At 50.9% G+C, this 17,652-nt stretch overlaps 1 protein-coding gene across 2 annotated transcripts in view; it reads left to right on the top strand.

The window, feature by feature from the left end:
- LRRC75A (leucine rich repeat containing 75A) overlaps nt 1–17,652 on the top strand; it is a 76,599-nt gene that overhangs the window by 24,573 nt on the left and 34,374 nt on the right. For both annotated transcript variants that reach the window (XM_065694558.1, XM_065694557.1), the window contains exon 2: nt 12,887–13,015. In XM_065694558.1, coding sequence (XP_065550630.1) covers nt 12,887–13,015 — 129 coding nt within the window. The remainder of the gene's footprint in view (nt 1–12,886; nt 13,016–17,652) is intronic.

Genomic DNA, 17,652 nt, shown 5'->3' with positions numbered 1-17,652 from the left:
CTGTGTGCGTGTGTGCAAACCAAAGGAGGTTGTTCTATGGGCGAGATCAGCTTGGCCAAAAGGGGTTTACAAGGGCTGAGCTCTAATAGGAGAAGGGCGAAGGTGGGATGCAGGCAGATGGGGTCTCAAAGCTCCCCTCTTGCAGCAGCTGGGCACCTTGTGGTCTTTGCCTTCATCACCCCTCCAAAACCCATTTAATGGGGGGAAGCATCTCTCCCTCTGTGGAAGGAATGGAGGGGCAGAAAGGCTGGAGATCCCCCTGATAAAGGGGAAGGGAGTTATCCTTGGAAAAGGGAAGTTCCAAGAAGAGGGATGGTGGGATCCAGAGGTGGCAGAGCCACAAAGAGGGCTTGGGGCAGCTATTCCTTATCTCTTTGTGAGCAGGCACATTGGGGAAAGATAAATAAAGGGAAATGGTAACACATTAAGTCTGCTTGTGAGCCTGCCAGCCCTCAGAAGCAGGTTTTCCCAACCTATTTGCTTGTCAGTGGTGATTTTGCATCAGTGGCACCTTCAGCCAGAAACAAGGTTTTTGCTTCTCTAATGTCTTGCAAAAGGAGTCTTCGAGCATGGATTTCTGGGGTGGGGGGAGGAGGGTTCCAAGCCTCATTTGGTGTTATTCTGTGTTAAAATGCTACCCCAACCCATGGCGAGCACCGCGGTTTGTCCCCATCTCTTGTGTGGGAGGCTGTAGGTGTCCGATTCACCGCAGGCCACTTGCTTCTACACTTGGAAAGCAGCCCGATGAGTGCATTAGTCATGGCTCAGCGCTGCCCTGATACTGAAATCAGATGTTTCATGGCCAGTGGAGGAGTTTCAGCCCAGGGCTGTGGATGTCTCGGTGGGACTGGAGCAGGGAAGGGAAAGCTTGGCTCGGATGGGGCCGTGCAATGAGCTCATCCTGGCTTTGCTCTTGCTCAGCTCATGGGCTTGCATCAGGTTTCAGCAGCTCCTCAGCCCTGCGGTTGTATCTGGAAAGCAACGTTCAGAAGTTGGTCCTGCATCCTGAAGGCTTCAAGGGTTCTTTTTCCTCTGCTGTTAAAGCTGAGGAGGAACTGGTGGTCAAAAGTATTAGTGTTGGCTATTTGGAGGCTGGAAAAGAGATGCTCTAGGCTCGCAATGCCAGAGCTGTGGTGGGGGTTTCAAGCCAAAGCCTTTGTTCTAGCACCTGTGGAAATACTCTGGCCATAGCATGTCATGGGGTGTAGTTTAGTTTTCCCAGGAAGGCTCAACCGCCCATGGAGAAGGATGAGGGATTAGCAGGGTGCTCTGTTACCGCCGGCATTCCAGGCCTCTCCTCCTGGCTAGGGATGCTTCCTGGAATGGTGTCACATTGTAAAGAAATAGGGAAACAGCTCAGGGCATGGAGACAGAGCTGGGTGCTTTGCTGATGTTTGTGTAAGGGGTGGTTTTGGCTGTCCCTGCAGACTACATGAGCAGAACTCATGGCTACAATGGATGCCAGGAACTGGTGGAGGAGGAGGAAGGATTTGCGGTAGGATGAGTGAAGGGCCGCATCCGAAGGAGCGTGACCAGCAGGTCAAAGGAGGTGATCCTGCCCCTCTGCTCTGCTCTTGTGAGACCTCACCTGGAGCATTGTGTGCAGTGCTGGTGTCCTCAACATAAAAAGGACATGGAACTGCTGGAACAAGTCCAGAGGAGGCCACGAGGATGATCAGGGACTGGAGCACCTCCCATATGGAGACAGGCTGAGGAAGTTGGGGCTGTTCAGCCTGGAGAAGAGAAGCTGCGTGGGGACCTCAGAGCAGCTTCCAGTACCTGAAGGGGGCCTATAGGGATGCTGGGGAGGGACTCTTCGTCAGGGACTGCAGTGACAGGACAAGGGGTAACGGGTTCAAACTGAAACAGGGGAAGTTTAGATTGGATCTAAGGAGGAAATTCTTTCCTGTGAGGGTGGTGAGGCACTGGAATGGGTTGCCCAGGGAGGTTGTGAGTGCTCCATCCCTGGCAGTGTTCAATGAAGCCTTGTGTAGGATGGTTTAGTGTGAGGTGTCCCTGGCCATGGCAGGGGGGTTGGAACTGGATGATCTTGAGGTCCTTTCCAGCCCAAACTGTTCTATGATTCTAAAAGCCAACAGCAGGTACTGATAGGCTGGGTAGGCAATGTGTTACCTGAAAAACTGCGTTGCTTCTCTGTGGATGAAGACTGCAGAGCATTAAGATGAAGGACCTGGGGGTTGTCCTGACCAGCTGACATGTTGGGTGCTACAAGCCTTCATCCCAAAAGCATCCTGAGGAGGTTTATGTCAGCATCTTCATTGGAAGGACAGGCTCTGCCATCTGGGAGAAAACCATTGCCAGAAATCCAAGTGAAGCACCAGTCTTTCCATCCTTCCATCCCTCACTGTCACTCGCCAAGAAGGAAACCCCTGCACCCTGTTGGGCACCTCCATCCCGCAGTGGAAGCTCCTCCTTTGGCTGATTCCAGCTGGGATATCTAATGGCTGAGTCAGCAGTGTCTGTTTCGTGCAAGCACTTCCTTCCTAACCTCTTCTAGGGCTGCATCCAACCTTGTTCCTGGCACTGGGTGGTGGCCCCTCTCGGACCCCAACAGTGGAGGTTGGGTATGAGCTATAGGTGGAAGGAAACTCCCCATCAGGTTGGGAGCTATGAGAAGCAAAAGCCTGCACTGGAACCTGCACTGCATCAGCTGCAAGTCTGCCATGACTCAGCAGTGGAAGCTGTCTTCTGCAAAGTGAACAGAAGATGTGGTTATCATCCCATACAAGTGTCAGCTAGAGCGTGCTGCTGTCTGCTGGGCATTGCACTGCCACAAAGCCATCACGTGCTGGGTTTCCTTCACGGAACAGAGGGATGTTTTATGGCCTGAGTTCGTTTGGCACACGCTGCTGGCATCTTTGCTGGGAAATGGAATATCAACAAGAGCAGCTTTAATGGCCCTGAGTGTCAAACAAAGCAGAAATAGTCTCATCTTTAACCAGGGCACAGGGCCTTTGGCACCTCTGATTGCTGCAAAGAGGTGCTGCTGCCTGTCCGAGCAGGAGGGGATGCGCTTGCTTCTCCCAGCCTGGCCTGGGGGTCCTGCTGTGGGTTTGGGGGTGCAGAGAGCACCTCTTCCCCCTTTGTAGTGTGAGGTGTCCCTGCCCATGGCAGGGGTATTGGAACTCTTAAGGTCCTTTCCAACCCTAACTATTCTATGATCTATGCAGAGGGCACAGAGCACAGAGCACAGCAGAAAGGCCGTTTATTGTCTGTGTCTATTCAGCATCCTCAGTGAAACCTGGGGTGAATTTCTCTTCTTGCCCAAGTGCAGGGGCTCTCTGGCCATGTGTAGGTTAATCTGTCACACCCCAGCCATTCCCTGGGGATCAGAGAGGCCAGCAGCCCCCATCACCCTCAAGCCTTTCTGCAGTGATGTGTGGTGAAACGAAGAGCAGGATTTAATAGCGCTTACTGGAAGCACTGCTCTGGCAGGGCAGAGAGCTCCCCAGCCCAGCCCAGCCTGCAAAGTGCCTGCATCTCCTGGGATCTTGTTGCCTGATGCCGTGCAAAATGCTCTTCCGCCGAACAGTGAAGTTGCATCTCACTGATGTTCGTGCTGTGTCCTGGCCATCGCCTCTCTGGTCATACCCTGTGCTGCGGTGAAGGCACTGGGGTGGAGAGGGCAGCGGAGGGAAGATGTTTTGCTTAGCAAAGACCTTTATTAAGTGCTCTGCTAATCAAAACCCTTTGGCTTCAGTGGGACTTAAACATGTGCTTGCAGTTAATCAGGTATTTAAGTGGTTTCCTGCCTTGGCAAGCATGAGGGAAGATATCCCAAAGGAGAAGGAGGAGAGCAGAATCGCAGCCTTGCAACTAAAGGTGTTTGCAAATGTGGATGTTAAAGGCAGAAGGCAGCAGATGTGAGTCTGGGGACGTGGGTTTAACTTGCTTGGGCTCAATCTCCCCAGTCTCTTCAAGGGAAGACTCCCTGCATAACCCACATTGGCTCTGAGCAATCGAAGATGACAAGGACAGTGGTTAGGGGAAAGAGGGGATGAGTTGGGATCGCTGCGTATCAGTAAATGCATCTGGAGGACAGGAAAGGTCCCACCAGTGGCTGATGAACTCTAGGGGCAGGCACCCAGTGTGAGATCAGAGGGGCTTGGACAGGGATTTTAGGGGACATTGTCCCCCCTTCCACCTTGTAAAGCTGCTGAGCATGAGGCACCCGATGGCTATAGGCTAATACAGTGCCTCGCTTGTGGCTGCTCACGGGTGTAAGGAATACTTGCCCTTCCCTCACTGATTTCACCCTGGAGAGGGACTAAGTGGTGTGGTTATCAGGGTTAGTTCAATAAGCTCACACTGCCCCAGGGCTGGGGACCAGGCCTTTAAATATATGAGGGGGCTGCCTGCGTGTGGAGGTACCTTTGCAGCAATGAGCTGCTCAGTTGTCCATTGGATTCACCCTCATCTCATGGATGCGAGTGCCACCCCTCTGCAGCAAATACCCCCCCTCCGAGTCCTTCTCCCTGCTGCAACCCCTTTGTGCATGAGTTTATCTGGTTTTCTTACTGGATATTTCTGCTTTGGCTGCTCAGCCCCAGTCCTGGTTCTATCCCACCGGGAGCATAAGCCCAACTAAGCTCATTAGGTGGCCTGGGCTGGTCTTGAGCATGTCTCCATATAAGCACACAGCATTACAGTTACCGTGATTATTATGCGAAGCATAGATTATTCTAGCATACAAGTGTGCTATGGATTGATTTGCCATTGCTTTGAATCCCATTAACATGAATCTGCTTTATTAATGGACTTTGTCCGTGCTTGAGATTAACTGTGATGCTGGATTTGCAAATGAAAGAATTGAAATTCACGTTGTCCATATTAATTACTCGTGTGATGCTGGCCTCCTTGGCGAGCCATTAGAAGCTGTGGAAACCTTTATTTCTATTCCATTCCTGTTGCTCTGTCTTCAGTAAGAAAACCAGTTGAGTGCTGTGGGATTTCTTTGGTTTGCTCCTTTGTTGGAAGCCTCTTTTAACTGTTGAGAAGGCATCAAGAGCTTTACACTTGGTGTGGAACAGGCTGTGGTTAAGTCGGAGCAAGTGTTAATGCAGAAAAGGAGCAGGGAGATTTTAGTTCAGTGTCAAGTTCAACCCTAGTTTTTCATCTCTCGTTTTGAGCCGAAATCTGCCTGTATCTGGTTCCCTCTAAGCTTTTAAAGTGCCAGATCTCTAGTACGTGTCTCCTTGCAGGGATACGGAGCCAGATTCTTGTGTTAAGTGCAGCCAGGTAGCTGGAAAGAGTAACTTGAGTGCTGTGTGTGCTGCAGGATACACACGTGCTCCTGTGGGATGCACCCATGGGTGCCTACGTAGAGGATGGGTGCTCAGGCTAAGATGGGAGAGGAGCATACCCATTGCCTTGCCTACAGGGGCATGGTTTTGGCTATGGCAAAACATCTCGCCTTCAGATTCAGCCCTTGAGTGCTTGCTTTTCAGAGGTACTGATGGCAGCCCAAGAGCCACAGCGGTGTGGTGGAGCATATTTGGTGTCCTTCAGGTAGCACCAGTGGTGCCTGTTGCAGCATCTGGCTCTTCCTTTGCCACTGTCTATGCAAGCCCATTTCTATCCCTGTGCTCCCCTGGCCTGGGCTTCAGAAGTGGTATAAAATGGCACAAAAAAAGGCTTGATGCATTTTTATGAGAGTCAGCTGCAATTTGTCCATTGAAATGATCTTTCTGTAGCACTCGCACCCTTCAGCCGGTTTAAAGAGTTACCTGAACATTTCTCTCTCTCAAAGATGTCTTAAATTACTTCCCTTGGGTAACCTGCTCTGGAAAAGGGCTGTGTTGAGGGATCAGTGGTGCTGAGTTTCACTAACACTTGTACCAATAAGATCTCGGGTTTAATTCTAGCACCCATGAGCTTTGAGGGATCCCAAAGCAATTGTCAAAGCATTTGTATAGTCTCCCACCACCTAAATTCAGTCCCTTTGAAGCAGAGCTTAGCATTCACTGGGCAGTAACAATACATCCATAGCTAATGCAATAATAATCAGCCCAGGGCTTGGAAGTGAAACCAGGTTTTAGATAGCAGTTACTGGATTGCAGGCTCTTGTATGTGCAGGAACGGATTGATTTCTTTGGAGCAGGGGGGGCTGTCCAGGAGGCTTCCCCATGATACGGTAACATCATTCCTGATGCTGCAGGACCAGCGTGATGTGCCTGGGAATTTCAGTGCTTGCAGATAATGCAGGACATGGCTGGCTCTGTGCTCGCTGCTTGGCAGAGCTGGACATTGAAACAAACCCCCTGTATCAGATAGGAGGAGGTAATCCCCATCTCGGTGGTATTGGCAGCACAGCCCGGATTCATCCCTGGAATAATCAAGTTTCTTTTCCCACATTTAGGTTGTAACAGCAAATCCTGGCTGGGGAGAGGAGGGGGCACCTTCAGAAAGCAGCGTTTTGAACGGGTAGAAACGCAAAGGTGGCTTTTCAGCCGTGATTTGCAATTGCTTCTGTATTGGGATCGCCTGGGAACAGCTGATCACGCTGTGCTCAGAGAGGGCAGGCTTGCACCCTTGTACATCAGGAGACCCGCGCTGACCTCCTCCTGAAATCTCCTGCGGTGGCAGCTGCTGGAAACAGGAGCTGGGGCTCAAGTGGGCCAGGGCAATAAATCCTGCTTTCCCACTAACCAGAGGCTGGTCCAGCAGGATTAATGCCAGAGCCAGGCTGTGTCGTGTTAATCTGTGAAGTGAGAGCTGGGTTGGAGGGGAGGGAAAAGTAAGAGGTGAGGACTTGCATGCTGCCATTCCTTCTGTTAGAAAAGAGGGTCCCCAATGCAGGGCCAGGGGATGCTGCCTTTCCCGCAGGCTTATCTTGGTTGCCCGATACATCAACCGAACCTCAGCTCGAGGAAAACCCAGCTTCTCCCAGTGTGCTCCTTGAGGTCTCAGCTGGGTAACCCCGCTGCCGTGCAGGGTGTACCTCGTGCATCAAGATCGTTGGATTCTCTTCGCACATCCATTAGCAGAGGTGTTTGCAGGGATGTGCAAAGCCAAGGGCGTTTGGCTCATTGCTGTTAATGAGATGCACTTCGTGCAGGGGGGGGATAAGAAGCAGGTTGCGCTAAGTGCTTGCAGACTCGGTGTTGCTCTAAGGACTCCCATCAACAGCAGCGTGTGCGTGGAGACTCGGCTGTAATTTCAAACAGGGGAAGGTGTTTGTGAATGCAGGGTTTGTATTGGGAGCCGTTCCCTGCCTGTGTGCCCAGACAGCGGGGTGGTCTCCAACAGGCAGTGGAAATTATGAGCAAGAGTGATTCCTCCCCATCTGACAGCGTTGTCTTCTACTTGGAAGTCTTTTTTCCTGCAGGGATCTTGGTTCTGCCTTTTTTCCCTTTGTTCCTATAAATACTTGATCTAAAGATGTGTGTATTCAGTGCTTGTGAGCATGACGCCGTACATTGTCTGTACGCACGCATAAAGGGATTCAATGCCCATAAGTCATCTCCCATCACCTTCCGAGGACAAGGGTTGTTTGAGCTCCTAACTACCTCCAGCGAAGCAGTGGGGGAGCCTAAAGCAGGACTTCAGAATGTGACTGGTATTGATGGGTGATCAGCTGCAGAACAGATGGGGCTGTTCTTTGGCTGGGAGAGTGGGTACAAAAGCCATGCAGAGCTCTGCGCTTGCTGTGCTGGAAAACAAAGGTGAGGACAGTGGGATTTTCCTGCTCCAGTTGCCTAAACATGAAATGTCTAGGATAAACTAATTAGATGGGCTTTTCTTGGCTGATAACTGATTGAGACAGCCCCAGCCAGAGACTGAGTCAGCCCAGCTGCCTTAGAATAGGATGAATCACAGTCTCTGTCTGAATTGACAGTAGGCTGAGCTTAGGTGACAAGTCTGGATCCTTACCTGACAGGAGACGAGATGTATCCTGCCCCGTAGGTATGTTTTCCAACAGAGATCTCGGACTTCTGCAAGGGAAATGAAGACCTTTTTGCATGTGGGGTGACAGGGTGAAGGGACGCAGTTAGGAGCTGGCAGCCATCAGCACAGCGCAGTCAAGGCTGGGGCTGGTGCATAGCCTGGCTTGGATGGGAGACCAAGATACAGGCAGGTCCTGCTGGTTTAGAAGGGATGTGTGAATAACACTTTGTGAGCTTGTGTTAAAGGCAGTGATGGTTCTAAACTGAGTTGTTCAAAGCAAATCCTGGAGTCGCCTTCCCCTGACAGTGTTTCCAAGCTTCTTCCATACTGGGATCCCACTGGCTCTGTGAACCGGAATGGGATGGGTAGCCGAGTCTGTTCTCATTACATATTACAGGCACTTTCCTGAAGAAGCCTGTTAGCTGTGGTCCAGCCAAACTCCACTTGGGGCAATTGCATTTGCCTCGCAGTTTCAGACTAACACAGTGCCTTCTACTGCGAATCCCTTAGTCATAGTTGTTTATTATCAGGACGGTGGCATCGTATCTCTGCCCATTAATCTGCCTCTCCAAGTTTCTATAATTCCAGCCTCCTGGAGGGGGTCCAAGCTGCTACCATGTATTATTTGAGTCAATCTGCCAAGGAAATGTTTACTCCTTCCTTGAAACATCGGGTATTCTATAGCTGTACCCTCACTTGAGGCTTGAATGTGCAATTGTTGGTTCCAAACCTGTATTGACTCCGCTAAACAGAAGCGATCCCGCATATTTGAACCCCACTTTGGTGCCAGGCTAGGCATTGGACATGGGGATTTGCAGTAGCAATTGTTGGCTCGTTTGGAGGTTCCCAGGGTGCCTTCTGTGATGCTCCATCCAGAGGTATTGGTCCCATCACTGGCTGCCCACAGCCGAACCACGTGTGGATGCTGAATGCTGCCTTCCCTCTCCAAAGGTGCAAACTTGGGCATCTTTGTGTTGCTGAGGTCTGGTTTTACCCAAAACCTGTTGGAACATCATTAAATTCATCACTTTCAGATGCTTTACTCCTCTCTCAATCCGCTGGTTCCTGTGTTTAAAAGGGGAAGAGGAGGAGGAGATGGATGAACTGTGTGACTATTTCAGCCTTGTTTCCTTAGGACACCCAGTTAGGAATTAAGCCGTTTATAGCCTGATAAAACCCCTGGTTGCACCATATAAATGGATGGTTTATAGGGGGTGTACACGGACGACCAGAGCCGTTGGGCTGCAAGAAGCGCATCAGACAGATAACCTTTCCAGCAATGCACTTCCACGTTGCTTGGTCTTATCTTATAGGAAGGCAAAGCAGCACCAAATTTATTAGCTGTGAAGCAAATGCTGCAGGGCTTATCATGTGCAAAGCAGGAAGAGGCTGCTTCTAGGCACCGTGGCCAGCCATAGAAGTATAGAATCCAATTGCAGCCGGGAAATCCATAAATCCTAAGTTTTACGGTGTCTTACTAACCTCATAAGTCAACCAGACATCAGAGGCTTTGCGATGGAATCGAGCATCCTAAAGATCAAAGGCAAGAAAGACTTTGTTTGCTTGTTTTCAAGGGCAGGCTTCGCAAGGCCTGGGGGATCGAGCAGCTAAACGTGTCCTCCATCCAGCAAAACGGCCTTTGAGCAACCCACGCTGTGCTTGAGTCACAGCTCACATGCCTGTCCCCCTGGTCTACCCTTCCCCACCACGTTAATGCTCACCCTGTGATATCATTCTGCCCAGATAAGTTGCTGCAGATGATTGATTGCAAACAATATTAATGCTCCTCTTCCTTCGTGCTTTATTACACCAACCTCTCTGCTTGGAAATACATTGGGCTGCCCTGGCTATTAATAGAGATAAGAAGCAGGTTTTGGAGGAGGTGCTGGCTGAAATAGCAGCTATCAGGATATTTATGAGCAGTCGTGATTGCAGGAGCTCGGGGTGGCATTTTACGCAGTAACCTCATTTGGGCAGCTCTAACTGCCTTTGCTTCCTGATAATGGAAGCAGCAACATAACCGGCTTCCTCGTATGACTTCTCACATGGAGCTGCTGGATTTTCCTCTAATTGCAGTTCAATTTGCAGCAATAAATGGTCTAATAGGTGAAAATGGGTTTGATTTGCGCTGTTTATGGCTCCTTGTGGCTTAGGGGAGTATTACACCATGGTGCACCTCGTGGAAACCCGACTTGGAGCTTCAAGAGCTCGTTGCTCAGCTGTTAGCTGTTGTGGTGCAGTTAAACAGGCAGCAGAAGGGGAATAACAGGTTGTTTTATCAGGCACCAAGGAAGGATAAGCTGGGGTACAGCTCCCAGATGCTTTGCTTGCACCAATCTTTCCCTTCTGAAATGGCACTGCATGGGTAGTGTCTTGGGGAAGTCAGGGCTGAGCTCTCGGTTTGGGCTGGTTTTGGGGTGGAAGGGCTGTTTCTGTGATTGTCATTTGCAGAAAGGACCCAGGCTGAAGAGGGCATCTAGCACAGCATCAGCTCTGCAGGGCAGCAGGACTTGACCATCGCTGGGCTCTCACCTGGTTTGGTGTTCTCTGATGCCTTTCCTGGCTGTGGCTGGGAAGTTTCATTTGCTGGCGGCCATGCAAGAAGGCATTGCATTTTACTGCTGGAATTCTTTGATTGAAACCTCGAATTCCTTCACTTTTGTTGTTGTTTGGGGTTTTTTTTTGGCATATGTTGTGTTTAGGGTTTTTTAATCAAATACCTTTGCATTGCTACCTTTGCAGAAGCTTCCTCCTGTGGAGGCTGAAGGCAACTAGCTGGTGACAGGAGAAGTGACCATACTTAGAGTGTGTTAATGCTTCAAATCACAGTTGGTGCTTGTAACACACAAGGTAACGAACTGCTGTAAAAGAAGCTTTGCTTCCAGTGGGTAAGCCATCCCCAAGGACTTGCCAAGTGGTTTGGCCTCCTCTCAGCCTCTTAAAGCTGGAAACAGATCAGATTGCAGGAAGGGCACTGGTGACGGCAGGGAGGATGCGCAGCAAAAGGACTTGAATGAGACTCTGCTTTCCTGTTCAGCTCCAAAGTGATGAACTCTTCCTACTCCTTAATCTCGCCCGGCAAAGCAAGGCTTTAGCAGGTGATCCTGCCCCTCTGCTCTTGTGAGACCTCACCTGGAGCATTGTGTGCAGTTCTGGTGTCCTCAGCATAAAAAGGACATGGAACTGCTGGAACAAGTCCAGAGGAGGCCACGAGGATGATCAGGGACTGGAGCACCTCCCGTATGAAGACAGGCTGAGGAAGTTGGGGCTGTTCAGCCTGGAGAAGAGAAGGCTGCGTGGAGACCTCAGAGCAGCTTCCAGTACCTGAAGGGGGCCTATAGGGATGCTGGGGAGGGACTCTTCATCAGGGACTGCAGTGACAGGACAAGGGGTAACGGGTTCAAACTGAAACAGGGGAGGTTTAGATTGGATCTAAGGAGGAAATTCTTTCCTGTGAGGGTGGTGAGGCACTGGAATGGGTTGCCCAGGGAGGTTGTGAGTGCTCCCTCCCTGGCAGTGTTCAAGGCCAGGCTGGATGAAGCCTTGGGTGGGATGGTTTAGTGTGAGGTGTCCCTGCCCATGGCAGGGGGTTGGAACTGGATGATCTTGAGGTCCTTTCCAACCCTGACTATTCTATGATTCTATGATGTGCTCAGTGAAGGGGCGCAGTGTGGTAAGACAGGATCAGCTCAAGTTGAAGGGAGCTGCCCAAGGCTGGCAGCTTTGTGATCCATTCGCAGCCTTTGGGTTGTGTTCAGTCACTTCTGCATTCCTTTCTCTGCTTGTTTTGTGCTGTTAATCCTGAATCCTGCGTTAGCAAGGGCTTCCTCACCGGGGTAAATGTGCCTTTGAACACGCTGCTCTGAAATGCCCTCTCAGCGCGGCGCAGGGCTTTGGCTGCACCCTAAGAAAACACCTCCCCAGCCTACACCAAGAAAGCCACAGCTCATAAATACCATCATTTTAAACCCTTCTACCCTTCCTGTTTGCAAATGGCTCTTGTTGGCCAGGTAAAGCTCCCCTAAGAAAAGTGAATGCGCTGAAAGAGCCCAAGCGACTGGAGCCAGATGCTGGGCGTTTACTCCGAAGGCAGCGATTGGTGATTTGCTGCCGACAGCATGAACTGGTGTGAAGTTATTAAACTGCAGATGAGCTCATCACTTGGCCTCGGACAAGGTTCAGCCTTGAGCCGCTTGGAAATACGACATGTGGTGGAAAAGAGACAATGCTGGTGTGGCAGGGAGATTAGGGAGCAGCTGAGAAAGACATCTGTGCGTAGAAGGATGCGTGCCAGGAGGGAGGAGGGAATGCTTCATGTGAGCAACGTAAGCTCTCCCAGGAGAGAGGAGCAGCAATTCCCTGGTCTATTGGCTCTGTTTTGATTTCAGCTGAAGAGATCATTGCCACAGCTTTGAGGTGCTCCAAGAGAAGTGGTGAGGTGCTGAGCTTGGGTTGATCCGCAAAGGTCCCAGTGTGGCAAGAGCTGTGTGGGCAGGGTTGCGTCTACCAAGCCCCGGAACCGGCTCCTTCACGTGGTGTTTGCTGGTGATGCCGTATGATCGTGTGCCAAACCCAGCTCTCGGTTGATGTTTGCTTAATCCTAATGTAGAGCTCTACCAGACTGGGAAGGTAACATCCACGCTGCCGTTAGGTAGGAGAGGGGTTTTTCTCCCTGAAAGAGGTGGAGTTTCCTTTGGGCATCTCCTGCAAAAAGCAGTCTTCCTGACGAAGGATTGCATGGAAATAGTCTTGGAGGGGGCCTCAGGAGGTCTGATGCATCCCTAGGGCAGGATGAGCTCCATCTGAACTGTTCCTGACTCATCCTTATCCATCTCCAACAGCAGAGCTTCCACCCCTTCCCCAGGCAATCTAGTCCAGCACTTTGCTCTTCCCAAATCCCCCCATAGTTTATCACCCTGTTTCCATTGCTGCAATTGCAGGCACATCTAATATTGCTCCTTTACCCTGTTTTCCATAGGATTTAGGAATGGAGTCGACCTCTCTGGACGATGTCCTCTATCGATATGCCAGCTTTCGAAACCTGGTGGATCCAATCACTCACGACTTGATCATCAGCCTCGCTAGGTACATCCACTGCCCCAAACCGGTGAGTACTTCGGTCTCATCACACCTCTATAACTGTTGCTGGTGTGGAAAACCACTCTATGGGGAGCATGAAGCTTCTCCTTGAGTGCAAGGGAAAAAGCCTGCTGGTTACTGCTGTGCTTGTGTGTCTTTGGACCAGGAGGACCTGCTTGGAGATCATGGTTTGATAGCATCACATCAGGCTTTCCAGCACGACCAAGTTAGTACTTTGGGTGCTAGCACATTGCTTTGCGCATTATTCCCGCTTTTTGCCACGTTGTGTGTCTGTGTTAAAGACCCTATCCCATCGGGAACGCTTTCTGCCTCACAAGGATAAAGTCGGTTCCTTGCCCTTGTGTGATGTTTGGTTTTCCCTCCTGGAGACAGCAAACCCAGAGCTCGCTCATGGGGTCTGGTCTCTGCTGCTGAACCGCAAGGCTTTCACCCATCTCCCGCCTGCTTTTGACTTGCACATGGCATTTGAAAGCTTTCCTTGGGAAGGGACCATCCATAGGTGTGATGCGACCGGTGTGATGGAGCAGGGCTCCATCCAGTCCAAGCTGGGACCTGCAGGCATTGCCCTGCTGTGCCTACTGCTAATAATGGCTCTTTAATTTCCTGTGAGAGTGTATGAAGGGATTGAGTTATTGACTGCTGCTTCCTGTGGATGTTTTCCTCAATAATAGCCTCCAACAGTATTTAAAAATGGGGGAAATTGCTTTTTCTCTTAATTTTGCTGAGGAAAAGCCGTGGGGATGCTCAGAGTGTGTCAGCCTGGTCTGTGGTGTGGAACAGGCTCTGGAAGTGCTCCATAGAACTCTCTAGACTGTTGGGAAGGGTGGAATGGGTGCAGTAGAGTGCGGACATGGCCTGGGGACATCAGGGACCCACATCACCATCTTCAGCCTAGGGATGGATGTCCCATGTCACGATACACACACAGTGCTGCATAGCTAAACCCGCACAAGGATGCTCCTATATCCCTATCCCCTTTCTTATGGAGAATAAGATCCTTTCCTCTCCTCCCCCATGGGGCAATGAGATGGGAAACTGGAGAAACCCATTTTGACGGGCACGTGTCCAGGCAGAGGCCCCATTCCCCCTCTGAGGTTACCCCTTTCCAAAGCATCGTGACTAAGCTGGTTTCTCCTCCACGTTTTGCCCTGGGAGACTCACGGTGAGCCATGGCCAAGTGGATGAGCTGCTCCTCATCAAAGCAACCTGAGGCTGCTCCGCTGCCCGGTACCTGCTTTTGCATGCCCCCCCGGCATGTTTCTCTTGGCACTAAGCGCTGCGAAGGAGCTCGTGCCAGTGTAAGCATGGAAATGCAGACTCCTAATACTGAATCATACGATCACAGGATGGTTTGGGTTGGAAAGGGCCTTAAAGCTCATCCAGTTCCACCCCCCTGCCACAGGCAGGGACACCTTCCACTAGAGCAGCTCCAAGCCCCTGTGTCCGACCTGCCCTTGAACACTGCCAGGGATGGAGCATTCGCGTCTCTCTTGGTCAGCCTGTTCCAGGGCCTCACCACTTTCACAGGGCAGAATTGATTCCTTATATCCAGCTTCAATCCCTTCTGTTTAAGTTTAAATCCATCACCCTTTGTCCTATCGCTGCAGTCCCCGACGACGAGCCCCTCTCCATGCAGCCCCCTTCAGACACTGGAAGCTGCTCTGAGGTCTCCAGGCAGCTTCTCTTCTCCAGGCTGTACAATGTTCTCAGCCTGGCTTCACATGGGAGGTGTTCCAGCCTCTGCTCTGCCTGCTGCTGCATCCCATAGCATGAATATACATAGATGCGTAGGTGGTGGCAGCTGTGAACTTGCCCCCATCCATAGGGAGGCGGAACAGATGGGGCTGACCCTGGCCCCTTTTAACCTGCTCTATTAAATATGTGTCTGCTCGGGGTTATGGGGTCTTGCTTTCCTCCTCCCTCCTGGAGAGAACACTTCCCTGACTCTCTGTCCATTGCTTTTTCCATTAGTCTCTATTTATATCACCCTCAGCTTAAAGGTGACCCCTGGGTCTCTGAGCTAAAATAAAAGCTGAATTGTTTTTCCGAGCTCTGGGTAAACACATCCTGGGCCTTATGGCCAGGAAAAAGCTGGCCTGGGCTCTCACAGCTCAGGGGATGCTTATTCCAGCGAGCAAATTCAAGCCAGCAGCAAGGCAACAACTTCAGCTTGAGCCTGGAGTGCTTTGGCTGAGTGGGAATTGTTTGGGTGAGCTGGATTGGAAGTCAGGCTTTGGATTTGGTCCCATCGCGAGCGTACAACGCAGCTCAGCCAAACCCATGTCTTGAGTATTCCTTCCTCAAGGGGCTGGAGTGAGCCCATGGCATCCCCAGAAACACCAATGGAGCTGTGAGAGAGCCACCACCCAGCTCTGCTCTGGGGCTTGCTGGGTTGCTGTCTGATGGGGAAGCTTTCAGGTGGAGTCAATGCCATTGCATGTGAGACCTCACCTGGAGCATTGTGTGCAGTGCTGGTGTCCTCAGCATAAAAAGGACATGGAACTGCTGGAACAAGTCCAGAGGAGGGCCCACGAGGATGATCAGGGACTGGAGCACCTCACGTATGAAGACAGGCTGAGGAAGTTGGGGCTGTTCAGCCTGGAGAAGAGAAGGCTGCGTGGGGACCTCAGAGCAGCTTCCAGTACCTGAAGGGGGCCTATAGGGATGCTGGGGAGGGACTCTTCATCAGGGACTGCAGTGACAGGACAGGGGTAATGGGTTCAAACTTAAACAGGGGAAGTTTAGATTGGATCTAAGGAGGAAATTCTTTCCTGTGAGGGTGGTGAGGCACTGGAATGGGTTGCCCAGGGAGGTTGTGAGTGCTCCATCCCTGGCAGTGTTCAAGGCCAGGTTGGATGAAGCCTTGGGTGGGATGGTTTAGTGTGAGGTGTCCCTGCCCATGGCAGGGGTGTTGAAACTGGATGATCTTGAGGTCCTTTCCAACCTTAACTATTCTATGAGTCTATGAATGACGTGTTGAGTGGTGGCCATAGGTACTGCGCTCTGTACTTACGGCCTTGTGCAGCTATTGCAAACCTTGGGGGGCTTATTATAGAATCAAAGGATCAACTCCTTTGGAAAAGACCTTTAAGATCATCAAATCCAACCATTCATTACCCCAGCACTTGTTAGAAAAGGCAGGTTTGCTCTCCAGGAACCTCAGACCAAGCAAGTTTTCCAGCACCAGTCCATGGGGGTGCTTGCACAGGATCAGGGACATTTGAACAAGTGTTTTCTTCCCCATGGCCATGCCCTTGGGCAGTGTTTTATCATCCTGCCTCGTGCCACATGGAAAGGTGCCAGGCGGGTTCCTTGGAAAGGAGCTCAGCTCCAGGCACAGCCGATGGTGCTCTCGATCCCCAGGGTGATGTCTGTCAGCCCAGTGAATGGGGAAAGGGAACAAAAGCTGTACCGAAGCCGCATGGCGTGGGACAGAGCTGCCCCGCTGCCCTCTATCCTTGCTTGCAGCCACTCAGGTTTCCAATGGGAGTCGTTCCAGGCAAAGGAGCTGAAAACACAAACGTGTAAGGAGCAAAGGGCCCCCATAAAAAATTCACAGCTCTCTCTGCCAGCGGGAATATTTGGCCATAAACCACTGGAAAATTAAACTGGGTTCTTTTTTCCACAGACCAGAGCCACGTGTATGGGTGACTGATGACTGCGATAGGGAGTGAGTCAGGTTTTCCTCCAGTTTGAGGACTTGAACTCGGGATAAGTGCGGAGCAGAGCCAGGGAAGAGGAGAAAGCCTTCAGTGAAGGTGCCTTTTTTCCCTTGTGACCTCAAGGTGTTTGGTTGCACCAGTTCTTCCTGTCATGGGGATGTACCATGGAAGTGCCTCCAGCCCCTGAAGGCTCCCCAGCATAAAGACACAGTGAGAATTTGGCTTTGCTGGTCCCCATCCTGCTGCTTTCTACGAGGGAAAGCTCTTTTGGTGGTCATAGAAAGGTTGGCAAAGCAGCCTAGCAAAACCCTGTCCCGAAGTCCAGCTTTGCCTGTCCATTCTTCTATTGGTGCCTGCACCTAGTAGGCTGCAGCTCCACTAAGAAGATGGGTGAAAGATGGGATCCCAGTGGTTAGATATGGGCAAGCATCTCAGGTAATGTTGTCCTCGGCTTCCCCCCCACCAAGGTTTGTAGTGTTTCAAGGTATATGGTGACAGCAATGTGTTAGGGAGGGCATTATAAACTCTTCTGTGCAGTTGCTGTGGCTGGAGCAGTGGTTGACTGGGACTGGAAGTCAAAGGGATTTAGCTCTGGATAGAATGGAGATCTGGTTTCTTGTTTGCTGCTGGGTCGCCTGAGAAAGAGCTGCTTAGCCCCGAGCCTGGCTCAGATGTCTTCTGCATGAGCTCCGAATTGAGCAGGTTTGTGCTATGGGTTTGCTTCCATGAATTGTCACCCGTGAAAACAAGAAAGAAGGGAAAGGAAAAGTGGTTACTGGGATCTGGATGAAATCATCCATCTCTAACCTTCCCTTCAGGCCTCAGGTATGAGGATTTCACTTACAGGTGATGATGGACTATTTTATGCCCTGCATTTTTAAGATGCAGGAGCATCGAGGCTAAAATGAGCAATTTTCCCCTCTTATTTACTACCCTTTGTGCTGCGACGTGTGGCTAAAACTGGATTAATAAATCCAGTTGA

The sequence above is a fragment of the Lathamus discolor genome, chromosome 14, assembly GCF_037157495.1.
Source record: "Lathamus discolor isolate bLatDis1 chromosome 14, bLatDis1.hap1, whole genome shotgun sequence".
NCBI lineage: Eukaryota > Metazoa > Chordata > Aves > Psittaciformes > Psittacidae > Lathamus > Lathamus discolor.
The sequence above is the reverse complement of the archived record's forward strand: the minus strand, read 5'-3'. Positions and strand labels throughout refer to the sequence as shown.